This window comes from Xiphophorus maculatus, chromosome 17 (assembly GCF_002775205.1).
Source record: "Xiphophorus maculatus strain JP 163 A chromosome 17, X_maculatus-5.0-male, whole genome shotgun sequence".
Taxonomy (NCBI): domain Eukaryota; kingdom Metazoa; phylum Chordata; class Actinopteri; order Cyprinodontiformes; family Poeciliidae; genus Xiphophorus; species Xiphophorus maculatus.
Genome location: NC_036459.1, coordinates 4,868,443 through 4,882,216, shown reverse-complemented (window position 1 = coordinate 4,882,216; position 13,774 = coordinate 4,868,443). Strand labels below are relative to the sequence as shown.

The 13,774-nt window shown below is 37.5% G+C and overlaps 1 protein-coding gene across 2 annotated transcripts in view; it reads left to right on the top strand.

The window, feature by feature from the left end:
- chchd3 (coiled-coil-helix-coiled-coil-helix domain containing 3) overlaps positions 1-13,774 on the top strand; it is a 67,439-nt gene that overhangs the window by 33,739 nt on the left and 19,926 nt on the right. For both annotated transcript variants that reach the window (XM_023350589.1, XM_023350588.1), the window contains one exon: positions 4,242-4,325. In XM_023350589.1, the coding sequence (XP_023206357.1) occupies positions 4,242-4,325 (84 nt within the window). The remainder of the gene's footprint in view (positions 1-4,241; positions 4,326-13,774) is intronic.

Here is a 13,774-nt window from a genome sequence, read left to right as displayed (position 1 = left end):
ACCGTACCCTAATCAGAGATGGGATAGAATAAAAATGTTTATTGCTTATTAACAATACTGTTTATTCCTGTGCTATAAAAAGAAATTGAAGTCCTCTTGTAAAATTTTATGCATTCAATGGGATATTTTTCTTTCAGTGTCCAGGGTTGGTGCACTGAAAAATTAGGCAGAGTAAAGCTGAGTGAAAAGTGCTTGCCACCAAGCTCAGAAAACTTCAGGTGTTAATATTTTTCTTACCTCAAATGCATGAAAAAGGTTACTAAACCTCAAACGTGAATATTTAAGAAGGCGAAAAATTTTTGCACACAGTTCAAGAGCAGCTATTACAACGCAACTAAATAAAATGCAATTTTCTTCTGTCTGAGAATTATAAACACAAACTCAAAACTTTCCAGTAGATATTTCTGACATAAAAAAAAATCTGACCAATATAGACTCCCGTCTTTTCAATAACTGTCATTCATGAAGTATGTCAGTTTTTCGATGTGTTGACAATCAGCTTTTTGTACCGCAGGCTAATGACTGACTGAGCTTTAAGCAGAAGTCCTTTTGGCTATCTCTCAGCAAATTATTTTTATGCCCTTTTTTCATAAATGCAAAATTTTTCCAGTGCTTCTCTAACACATTCCCCTACTTGTGCTGTTGATCTCTACATTGTGTTACCTTTTGGTTAGTTAGCCTCTTGGATTCTACTTACTTTTCTCTGTTGTCCTGCTAAGCACTTTGAATTGCTATTTTAGGTTTTTTAGTTTTGGCATGCGTTTTCCATTTTCAGATAGGCTGAATAGTTCCGCAAATGGTCTACAAAGCTTTTAGTATCGTCTTATCAACTTGCCTCTTTCTTTCCCCCAACCCTACTAGAGGTCTCCTCCACTAGCGGCCATTTCTTTTTTTTTGAGGAGAACAAAAGGTGTATGGTCTGCGCTGAAGTCTGCCTCATTGTTTGGCTCTTAGTGTGATTAGATTATCTTCTAACCCTGCTGAATGGGATTAATCAGTGAGAAAAAAAAAATCCTGACACCCGATGTGTGTGGGTCTGGGCCTGTGCGTCGTCAAAAAGGAGGGTCAGCCAGCCCGCCTGGAAACTGAACACATGCACTGGTCCATGTACATATAGACACTCCCATAGACTCTGACAAAAGGAAATTCAGAAAAAGAAATCCCTTGGTACACATTTCTGTCACAACCTCTCCTGTTTTAATGAGCCCTTTAGTCGCCCTTTCAACACACATTTATCTCTCAGCCTGCTCTCTGTGAGCACAGCTGCTCAGGCTGCTGTGTGTGCACGTGATGATTTGTGTACTGCAGATTAGTGTCTGAGCTTTCTGTTTGCATCTCTGCATCTGCGTGCATGTTTTCTTTAGTGGTAAAATCAACACCTTTAGTCATCACTTACTACCGTAACATTGAGCTTGGACACACTCCCGACAATATAGCAACCCTTTGCCAGTTCTACCTCCTTCCCCATCGCCCCTCTCTATCCCTTCAGGCCAAATTGAGCTGTTTGGGGAGACAGTTTTCTGGCACCTTTGCAGGGTAATCCAGACACTTGAAAACTTTTCCATTTTCTCCTAGAGGCAGTGATTGCAGGCTCAGAATCAATAACAGGTTCTTTCTAGTGTGGTAACTCCATAATTTTTAAGGTATACTTCAGGGCACATTTACCCAGCACTATGATCGTGGTATGACTGTGTCTTGATTTCATTGTGCACAAAATAAACAACAACACTAGCTGCAAGGGGACACAATAGAGAGAAATGTTTGACCAGAGCAATAAAGCTAGGTTATGTCGGGTTGTTTTGAGGACACTTCGGAGACACCAGCACCCCGGTCCTGGTGTTGTTTTTTTGCCAAGTGTTGTCTTGAGTGTGATAAAGTGTTGCCCTGGAGTTAGTTTTATTCACTGTCTGGCACTATAATGAAGGTGTTTGCCTTTGCGACAGTGTTTTCTGTCTTCCAGGGCAAGCTTGGAGTATCCCCTTGACTTTGAAACTTCCCCCACTCATCTCATGTGAGGACAGCTCCTCTCTGGGACTCCTCATCACAATGCATGCCGCATACAGTTTCGCCTGCAGTGTGTTGAGTAGCTACACTCAGATGGTTATCAGCGTAGTGAAGATTGGATGGGCTAAGGCATTTTTTTTTATATTGTATTTTTTTTTTATGTTGCTGTATTCCCAAGCTTCCTAGAGTGTTCAAACTCAGAACTTCAAGGCTACACCTGTGTGACCGCTTTCCTAATGTAAAAGTACTCTTTAGTAATCTTGTGTATAACTGTAAATAGCCATGCACTTTAGGACTAAACACACATTTTATGGTTGTAAACCACACATGTATTAAGGGTGCATGCACAGGTTTGTGTAGTTGCCAGTGATAGTGTAAACTTGAAGGATGAAGTATGATTACTGGAGCAGAACAGTGTGGCAGCCAGTCACTCCTGGCATTTGAATACTAAACCTTTTCCAAATGTCACTTTGAAGAAAAGAATAAATCAGTGTCTCCTTACTCTTATCTTCCAATGCTTGCCTTATTCAGGAATTTGAGCAGAAGGTGAGTTTTTTTTTTCTTCTTTTAGATTTCTTTTCAGTTTGTTTGACTTGTTCTGTTTTTTTTTTCTTTCTCACAGCTTTCATTTTTAGTCTGTTTGCAAATTTGTCCCTACAGCTTGGTTTAGCTAGGCCAGTGAGGTAATGATTTTTATTTTTCTTGTGTGGACTGGTAAATATGTTTTGATTAGTCTTTGGCCCTTGTGCACAGGCTGATGTTGTTTATTTTTCCTGCAAGAGGTGATCTATCAGGTCTTATCAGTGCTGTATGTCACAGAGAAAGTCAGTCGTACATTTAGTGAAGGTCACAGTAGAGGGGAGGACAGCAAAGATAGGTAGCCTCAGTAAACATATATGGCAGAACACAATACATGGTTGCTACAAAAAGTGATGCTATCTTCTTGTCCTGATATTTTACCTGAAGAGCACAAGAGCCTGCCAAGGCACAGTCAGGCGCTCGCGCTTTGATGCTCGTGTATGCATCTATGTCTACCTGCATGTTCATCTGTGCAGGTACCACTAAGTCTTAAAACATTTTAATATTATAGAAGAGTTTATTTATTTTAACAATTCATTTCTGAGTTCAATTTGTGCATTTCATAAAAAAAAAAAAAAACATTTCTGGATTGGAAAATTGTTATTTTCTGCCTAATGTAGACTTCTTATCTTAAATGTCATGTTTCCATCAACTTTAAATGAAAAATACTCATATTTAACAGAAATATAGCATTAAGAAAATAACTCTGTGTGTAATTTCTCTATGCATGTTTCTCTTAGACAATTGAATTCCTGAAATAATGTTCTAATTTACTGAATATGACTGTCCTTTTGCTGCAGTTTTGCGCTATGTATTTAGGTAGGGATCTTTTTTTAAGACTCGCTTAAATAATCACTTTTTTAATTTCTTGTTAGTAAATTGAAGGGTGAAGTACAAAGTTTTGCTGGTACATGATGCCTAGTACATCAAACTTTGAACTCTTCAAACCACAGTGGACCCCCACCAGCATTTCACATGCCTCCCCAAATCATCACTGATACTGAGTGTGGAAGTTCTGGACCTTAAGCAGAATGAATGAAGTGCCTCTCCACTCTTCCATCAGACCCTGACATCTTGATTTCCAAATTCAATGCAAAATTTATCAAAAGACTACAAGAATGTGAGAGTTGTAGCCTGCGTCCTGGTTATGCATGTGTTACGTCTGTTCTTGAAGTTCTGAATCCATCCAGTGTCCACGGCTTGTGAATTTTCCCCGAACACTTGAATAGTATTTGCTTCACAATCCTCTCGAGGCAAAGTTCACTTCTGTTGCTTCTGCACCTTTTTTCCACTCACATTCTCATAAACATGCTTGGATCCTGCATCATCTGAGTTATCAGCTTGTTTACACGTGACCTTTTGTGACTATTCCTTCTTATGGAGATTGTAGATGACTGATTTAACTGTAAAGTTGGGTCTTCCCCATGATTGTGTTGTGTGACCATAACACTTCTGGGTTTCTTTTTGAATTTATCTATTGCAATATATAAACCTTTTAGTGGTGTTCTAATTCATTGAGATATTCTTGGACAGTCAAGTATGTTATGAGACAAAAGGGTTTTATTTGGGAAGTATTTATATGTACATATATAAAATGTGTATATTACTCCCATAATTTCCATAGAAACATTTATTTTCCTCCTGTCTGTGTTTTTTAGGCCAAGCAACTGGAGGCCAAGGAAGCAGATTTGAAGAAACAGGATGCTTTTTACAGAGAGCAGGTGGCTCGACTAGAAGAAAGGGTAAGGAGGAACAAAAACTTACTTCCTACTGATTAATGTCCTTTAAATAGTTTGCGCAACATTCTATTTAACAAAAAGTTAAGTTTGTAAATTAGGTCATCTTTTCAATGTGGTGTCAAAGTTGATTAATTCAACTTGGTTGTGCAGTTGATTCAATGCACAACCTTGTGCATTGAATGACAAATTATTTCTGTGGAAAAATCAGCTCCCTTCACATTGTTTTTTTTTCTTTTGTTCACTTTGATGTCCTCCTGGTTTAATATCACCCTTCCTCTGAGCATCTGCGTGTTTTTCCTGTTTCCTGTATTGCTGTTCCTTGCATCAACTTTTTCACTGCTGGTTTTTTTTTTTTTTTTGCTTGAAGGACAAGAGGTTAAGTCTTAATCTTGATATGTATCCTCATGTCTCTAACAAGTAATGCTACCCTGAGTTTCTCTGACATACTGGAGTCCCATGGACTAGGACAAGGGTCAGCTGCAATGCTTACCACACTTCAAATGACAGCACCACACTGGTCCCTGTGAGAGATTCCTGCAAGGCAGGGGACCAGGGTCAAATGCCCTGTTGAAATGTGGTTAGAAAGGATGCCTTCATGCAGCTCTCAAATCACAAGTGTCTAAGTAAGACTATAATGCCCTTGTTAATGTGCTTAAAATTATACACTCCTGCTGGGAATGGGTTTTCTCCCCTTTGGAGGGTGCAAAGAGTCAAACGCTCCCCATAGTGGAAGCCAGATGGAAATTATATGCTGTCGCAAAGTCATTGTGGAGGAGAACCATTCGCACTCTGCTATTATTGGAATATATTATGAATTTCAGTGCAGAAAAGTTAAAGTAAGACTCTAAAGATAATAAGACTTTTCTCTACGCAATCGAATGCATCAATTAAACTTAATTTTGTATAGTATGGATGGGTTGTTTCTCATTACTTGCAGGGTATTCTGCTATCAGTGATCATAGAAATTCTCTTTTCATCTCTTTAGATTACATCAGGTTATCACTCAGCCCAAAAGTCTGACGAAAATTTGATTCAAGCCAGTTTCATTTTGACTTGTCAGTGATTCATCCATAAATCCTAGCTTGACTCTTTTCCCCTACACTTATTGGGTTATTACATCACTTGGCGTACTGTTTCGCATACAGGAGCTCATTTGGTGTGGATAGTAAAAGTGATGAGTCCCAAAGAGCGTGGACATTATCGACTTTAAGCGCCGGCCATCCATCAGCCATGTTGGGCTCTGGTCAATATCCCTTAGATCAAAGTGTCAACAAAACACCTTCACACCTCAAAGAGAAACACAAGATTGAAAGAGAGAGAGGTGACGAGAGAGAAACGGACAGAGAGGAATGGATAGACAAAATGGGCAGGCTTCAGGGAAAACAGAGAAATGGTGGGTTTTAACTCAGGCAATGACATGATAGAAAAAGTAACTGGAACCAAAAACATTCTTCCTGAAAATGCACACCTAAACATTATGATAAAGTGGCATTTGTGAGAAAATATGGGATGGGGAAAAAACAAAGAAAACAAAAAAGACGGAGGAGCTTTGAAAAGATTAAATGTCACAAATAATAGAGAACAAGACAGCTTAGAGAAAAGGTTGAAAAGCCGTCTGTTGCTGTGTTAAAAATAAGGTTAGATCTGAAACGGGAAGAGGGAAGCACATAAAGGATCATCGAGAAATCTCACGTCATAAATTTATTTATGAAGAAAAAAATGCATTAATTTATTTCAAAAACCCAGGTTAGCCATACAAATCTGCACTGAAAACAATAAGATATATTTGTCAATGCATAAGGGGAACCCCAGTCATCAGGTTAGATTAGATCATCCTCTGTGTAATTCCAGAGATCCATATGGGGGAATTTTGTTTGGACATTTTTGATGATGATTTTTTTCTTTTCTGTCTTCATTCCCTATGCTTTCCATCTAATGTAGGTTAAAATCACTGCTGTCTCCCATTTCAGTGTTCGAACTGTAATCCCTCTAAGTGATGATATGCATGAACATATGAGAGAACATCCATAACGATAGGCATTAACTCAGAAAAGACACAATCTTGTGCATATTATTTCTGAACCAGCATGTAGGTATTGAAGTAGCTGCAGCGTAAAGCGGCGCGTACTACGTACTTATCCGGGTCAAACTGTTTGTTTGTAATGTGCGCTGATTCATCACAGCAATCAAACCACTGACTCCTTCGTAGTTTATATGTAGCATGTAATCATTTTACGTAAAGCGTAGATGATGGTTAGTTTGCAGAGAGTGCCCTTACAGAAAATGCAAGAGATTTCCAGAAATGTGATATGTGAAGTCTGCATTACACTGTTCCGTAGTGGACCTGGATGTAATTATTACATATTTTATTGTGCTACATAGTGTAGCAACAAGTGCTCACACATGATATAAACTTATAAGTGAGGAATTTCTGTGGTAATTTATTTTTTTAACCATCTCAAATGCAGCATTTCTGAATCAAACTGGACATACCGTCATGCTTATAGCTAAGGTCCTTTGATGCCGATGACTGATCAATAGTTTTGATGCAGGCTAGTGGAGACAAATTGCTAACTGGCCCTAACCCAAGCATGCGACCTGGCTATTCAGGATGTAAATAGACAAGCCAAACAATGACCATTTAACCAGACATTACAATCCGTTGAGGGTAATCAGATCAGTAATCTGCTTTACATGCAAATGTGTAAGAGTGGGCTGTCAGTCAACAATACATCAACAGGTCAGCTGACCTTTCTTTAACATCACAGACACATTCAGCTATTCTAAGTTTATACTTATCAAGGCGCATCTGAAATTCTTCCGAGTCACGTTTCAATGCGGTTGCATTAAAACGTGAGCCTAAAATAACTATTTTAGGCTTCTAAATTTGTACCTCAGCAAAGGCAATTTAAGAGACGAAATGAAAATAAATGATGTGGGATTTCACAATTTCTCCGCGTGTTCACAGAGACCCACAAAGCAGCAGCATACTGAAACAGTTCACAGTTCACTCGCACACCTTTTTGTTTCTGCTCGTTACCTTGTTCAAAATGACTGGACATTTAGAGGAATAGAGGGATGTGCTTATTATGGAAATATCAGCTCCAAAAAAATAAAAAAAACTACTTCCAGAGAGAATCACTTGTACAGCATCTTGATTTTATTAGTAAATTCCTGACAAGAGAGACAAGGTGATTGTTTTATTTAGGAGAATTCATATGATCAAAAATGAAAATCCTAATCTTTGGATTATTTCAGGTAGCTAGTTATTTGTTTTTGTTTAATTTTTTTAAGTGTGAACTTTCCTGGTAGATTACATAAATGAGGTCTAAGTGTTGATTGATCCCTTAATCAATAAATTGGATACTCCAGACAAGTTAAATAAACTTTAAATATAGTTTAAGACTGTTTTTTGTTCCATCTGTACCAAGATAAAATAAAAAAATTGCCACAAAAGCCATTTTATCTTCTCAGACCTAATGTGTTTGCATTTATGCTCATGAAGACATTTTGTGATTTCTGACTTGCATCATAATTTGTCACAAAATGTCAAATTGTTTGTTTTTATATTTTATAATTTTTAGGATAGTAATATAAAATCTAGCATTGCGTAACATGAAACAAAATCTGATTTTAGTAATAGATTAGGATGTTTATTCAAGTCTAAGAAGGAAATATTTATTAAACAAAAAAGAGAAAAAAACTCTCAAGTGGACTGCAAACACAGCTGTAGTTTTTGTAGCCTATTACTGCCCTGTAGTTCTCAAAACATAATACTTCTCACTTCCAAAGCTGTTCCTTTTCCACTTAGATTGGACTAATTTAATTTTCCTCACAGTGCACTGCTAGCCGAATATTATCTCCCATCACTGTTTGTGCCCTCCGTCTGTTCTCGGCCGCTCCCAAATACCTCAGGATTCCCCCCAGCGTCGTGCGCACTAGCAAAAAGGAGGCAAAGTGACCAAAAGAGAGCAAGAAGGAGTGAGATAGAATGTAAGTCTGATATATATTACATGTCTCTTCCAATCCAACATGGCCATTCATCAGAGGGGCTTCCAGTGACAGGCCATCACCAGGCTCCCAGACAGCTCAGCCTGCTGCCTCCACTGCTACTGTTCATTGGGGCCACGGCTACCAAATAGCCCCTGAAAACAATATCTATATATTTATTAAATTTTCACTCAATACCTGCCTCGCTGTAAAACAATCTCATATTTAACAATCAACTTGCCAGTGTTTTTTGGGGGGTTTTTTCCCACCAGATCGTTTAAAGGCCTCCCTCAACATCCATCTCTGTATCACACCCCTTTTCTTTTAGCTTTTTTCTTCTTGTGCTCTAGTGTTTGGGTTTTTTCTTCTGAATGCCTCAATTTCATCTTTCTTTTCTTTCAGAAAATAATTTTCTTCTCCTCCTGTCTATCTTTTTTCCTTGTATATCGATGGAATTGGATTTTTTTTTTTGCTCCTGTCCTATGGAGGACAATCACAGCAGCAATTGCCATCTCATAGCAAAGCTTCACAGTTCTATGAAAGGAAGAAATACTGGAGAGAGAGCATTAAAAAGCAGTGATGGCATCTGTCTCTATCTCTGTCTCATGGTACAGCCATCTCTTACTCTGCCTGTCTTCATTCCTTTCCTTTTGTTCAGTTCTCTTTTCCTCTGTTTGTTTTTCCTAAAACACTTACTTAAAATATCTGTTTTTCTCCAATAGGCATATTTGAGACAGAGAAGCTATGATTCCAAAGCAATTTTTTCGCTCACTATGAAACTACCCCATGTAAATAATATGCTTTGGCCTCAAAACTAGAGCCAGAGCTTTGTGAAGTGACTTTTTTTTATGGTATTCAGTTATTTTTCTTTCCTGCTGTTTCCTGCAGTTTAGTTATATATTGGTATTTACGTGGACTTGTCTATAGAGGCAGTTATCGTCCTTCAACTGCTACAGTCGTTTACATTCTCAAGAGCTCTGGGACAATCTAACTTGAAGTGACTTTTTGAAAAATCTCAGAAAACAAATGCAAATAGGCCACTATTCACTATTTGGCTTGTAGGAAATAAATGCTAGGCTTCACAGCATCTGCATAGTCAGAACCAGAGCTTGTTTTCTGATCTTTTAGATATTTATTTGCTTCAGCAGAGCTAAATCAAATATTTACGTCAGTGGTGGCTTTCTGTAGGACCTGACTTCATGCCGAGGATGTAGTTCGGACATTTTATTCCAATGAAAAGAACTGTTTCACTAATTAAACTGATGACACACGGTTGAGCTTCAGTTCACGAAGAGTGACTGTAAAAGTTAATGTGACTTCAGAGGTATTGCTGATCAAATCTTGCCCTAGACTGAATGATTCGAGTATAATTTGTCATTTAAAGTGTTTCGTAAATGAAAGTGTGTAATGAAAATGCTTAAAATGTGTAAACCAACCTCTTTGTTTTCTATTTAAGCAAGCTGCAGTAATTTACATAGCTGCTGCTGTTTTTTTTTTTTAAACTTAATGTTGATCATTTTGGGGCTTCATCCTATGCAAGGCCTTCCTACTTAGCAGCAGTTAAGAGGGAGAACCAATCACTTTATGCAATTATGCGCTTTATTCGTTAAAGGTCGGAAGGATTTTCTTTAAACTGAGTCTGTATTTAAGTGCTGCTTGTATCTTTTCCATATCATTGCAGTACATTAGCAGTAATGACTTAATGTGTGTTTGACACCTGTCTCACTGGCATTCTGCTTTGCTTTGGAATGAGCAAAAAACCTACCAGAATGCAAGTGAAAACAGATGGAAACCTTTTTCATCATGTAATAAACTCAGCCTCATTCCTATTGCTATGTAAAATCTTTAATCCAATGGCAAGGTATAGTTGGACATCACTGACCAGAACACTTTTAGTGAACAGCGAGGTTGTGTTTGCAGCTGGAAAAACCCTGTTTAAGAAAGATTGGCACATTTTTAACCAGATGCTTCAGTGTGTGTCTTGTCTGAACTAATAAAAGGTCAGGGTTTTTCTTGAAATCAGTCGGGAATAACAGCAGGATATCACAATTTAAGTCCACTCAGTAATCAGACAAATTATACTCTTCTCTACTGTTGAGTGAGTTACTGTTTAGCCACCAGTGTGCAGGTACACCATTTAGTTTGTATCTACACCTGTTTCTGTTTTGTCTTTATGTTTTATTTTATTTATTTTTTAATGTTTTGTTCAAGAAAACAAGTGCGTATTTGTGTGTGTGTTTGCAACTGCATAAAAAAATGCCTTGCAATCACTGACACACACAACCTTTTGTCCTCTCAGGTGGATTAGTACGCTGATTAGTGCCAGCTCTGCCATTTAGGCAGGTGTTATTACGTTATATTTAGTATTCCAGACACAGACCCAAACTCAGCTCAGGCTTTCTCTCCTTTTCCTTCCAGTGGTTTAATCTCAGCACACAGGAGAGGACTTATTCTGGCCTCTTTAGCATCCCTAAAAAAATCCCTGTTTAGTCTCTTCCTTTTTAAGTAACCTTATTTTAAAAAAATAATGTTTCTGGAACTGCATATTTTGTGGCAATTTCCTCAGCAGCACACCATTTAAATATCAACATGTTTTATTGCGTGCCTCAAAAACACATTGTAATTTTTTTGTAGCATATTTCCTCTGAAATATGCACATTTATGATGATTACACATTGCATGCAAGTTGAAATTTGTTGCATTGTATACTTTAGAGGTCAAAATTGACCTCTAAAGTAGTTTTGAGACTCAGCACATCGTGCCCCAGTAAAGTACATTCAGTAAACTGCGGTTCATTTATAATAGTGTCCATTCAAATAAAGAGGACTCCAATTGGTATCAGACCTTTTGTCAGTGTCATGTCCCATCCTCTTTTACCGCTACAGCACATGGCTATTGATCTTTTCAGCAGTGCACTTCATTCTTATTGATCCTCACTGAACTATGATGAATGTCTCTCCTGCTTGAAGGTGAAGTTAACGCAGATGAAACCAAGAAGCTTGAATGTGAAAATGCGTCACATTGCAAGTTTGTAAAGTATGCAGAAGCGTTTCAATGTTGGATGTGAAGTAAACATGTTAGAAGATTGCTGACATTTCTGATTAGTGCAAACAATTGCATTTTGAAAAAATAAGAAAGTTATTCTTTTTTACTCCTTCTGAAGGGCTTTTTTTTTAACTAGCTGCATCCTTACACATTTCTGTATAATTTGTAACAGTTTCATAACAAGTACTTCTAAATCCATAAATATTTCACATATCAAGCAATGTTAAATTACAGATGAAGCTTTCTGAATCAATCTTTTTGCTGCAGTCGTTTTCATTATTGCAGATGCTTCATAATAATTTCATATATCGACAAAAAGTTCATTTATTTCAGTTATTCAATCCAAACAGCGAAACAAATTAAATAGTGTAATAAATGCCATTAGCTTGCAGATAATTAAAAACTCCAAGTCGAGTTTCACAGAAAATTAGGGCAGTACAAAGACCAAAACCAGATACAGAGATGTTATGTTATATATCTCATGAACTTGTAATCAGGCTTTGTTTCACAATGCTTTAAAGACTGTAGTGTGCTTGTTGCTCTTTTTCCCCCCGAAACATTTTCCTTTCACTGAACTTTCCATTAGTGTGCTTGATGTGTCACTCAGTGAACAGCTGGCTTCTTTAGCAGTTATCTTTTATGCTGTATTGTGGAGGATTTCGATGACTGTATGCTGGGCAGGTGTCAAGTCAACCGTCTGCCCTACAGTCTTCTCCAGGATTGGTCAGGATATGATGCATTTCTGCCATTAATATACTGAATTTAAGATTTTCATTAGTCGTAAGCCACAATCATCAAAATGAACAAAGGATTGAACTATACCTCTATGGAGTTTCACTTTTTATTTGAATTAATAAAATAAATAAAGTTTTGCAAAGACAACATTTGATATACATACTCTGCACATGTTCATGCTAAAAATACTTAGTCAAGGTCCTTTTGGCATGTTCATTTACTGAAGCCAGTGCTGTTAAGTGAATACATGTAGGATGTTTATGTCCAGAACAAAGTGTACAATTCAAAGTTTTCTTGAGCAACTTTAACAAGTGACACCTAAGCAAAGCACCGAGGAATTCCAGCTATCATTAAGTTCTGCTATTTATCACCGTTAAGGTTTTTGGTAACACTTTAGTTGACACTGTCATAAACATGACATAACACCTGTCAGGATCATAATGGAGTCTTTGTGAATGTTTATGACTGTTGCCATGAATTGTAATTCAGTGAAAACATGAGGCTTTAAATGCAAAGTTGCATTAAAATGTGCATTAAAAGTTCACTTAAAGTGTCAACTTCTCTTGTTTCTTGAAGGTAGAAGAAACTAAGGTCCATTACCTTTTGATTAACGATTAAGGACACATTTAGATGTGTCCTTAATGCTTCTCTCGAGTATTAAGTGAACGTGTGTAATAATACAATATGTAATTTATTTGAGTTGTTAGAATCATTGAAATTAGTTATGTTAATTTTTAATGTCAGTCATTTGAGTTGTTGCTGCTGCTGTTGTGTTTTTGTTGTTCCTGTGATATCAGTTTGGTCTAACCTGCTTGTTTTTAAATAATATTTAAATACTGGCATTAACATGAGATTCTGGCATTTATCTAAATATATGACTTCCTGGGATTCCTATGTACATTTACCTCACTTATCAATGAATAATGGATTAGACAAGTCATTTGTTTTTACAACCAATAGTCTTGTCCAAAATTTTCCATGGTAGACTAGATTTTAACCTACTCACCAACAGCAAACTAAACGAAAGAAGTAAATGCTTTACATTTGAGGACTCACCATTTCATGAATGTATTGTGCCCTTTCCAACAAAGGAGTATTTGAAATGCTAGGCATTCCCCGACACCTTTGAAAATTCAAACCACTCTAAATCAAGCTATCTCTCATACTTTACAACCTCTCACGATGTGATTATAAATGTGCATAACAGCCTCTGGAGAGTGACAAGAAGAATCTTCCTGGGGTTATAAAAATGCTCCAGAAGAGAGTGTATATGGCTGTGTTTGAGGAGGTAATTTAGGTGGAGTGGGCTCATTTGCTACGGGTCACCAGGGGATTCTGACCACTCGTCTGTACATTGTTGACTAGCGACCTTTTGGCCTTGAAGGACTGCTCTCTGTTATTACAGCAGTCTTTTGTGAGAAGATAAGCACAAGTTCCTATGTTTCACACTTTCTCACCGTAGTAGAAGAGGTCTGATGGTTTTTGCCTTTGCGAGCTTCATACCTGCGAGACGTGTTGTGAAAACTTTACAAACATTACATTTTAATGAGGTTTGAGAGACGAGACAGAACAGAGTTGAGCTAAGCAGAGCACTGTGCCATACATGAAGTACATGTTTCATCAGAAGAATTGTTGCCGGTTTTAGCTTTATGTAGTTACGCTGCTATTATCAAGCATTCATG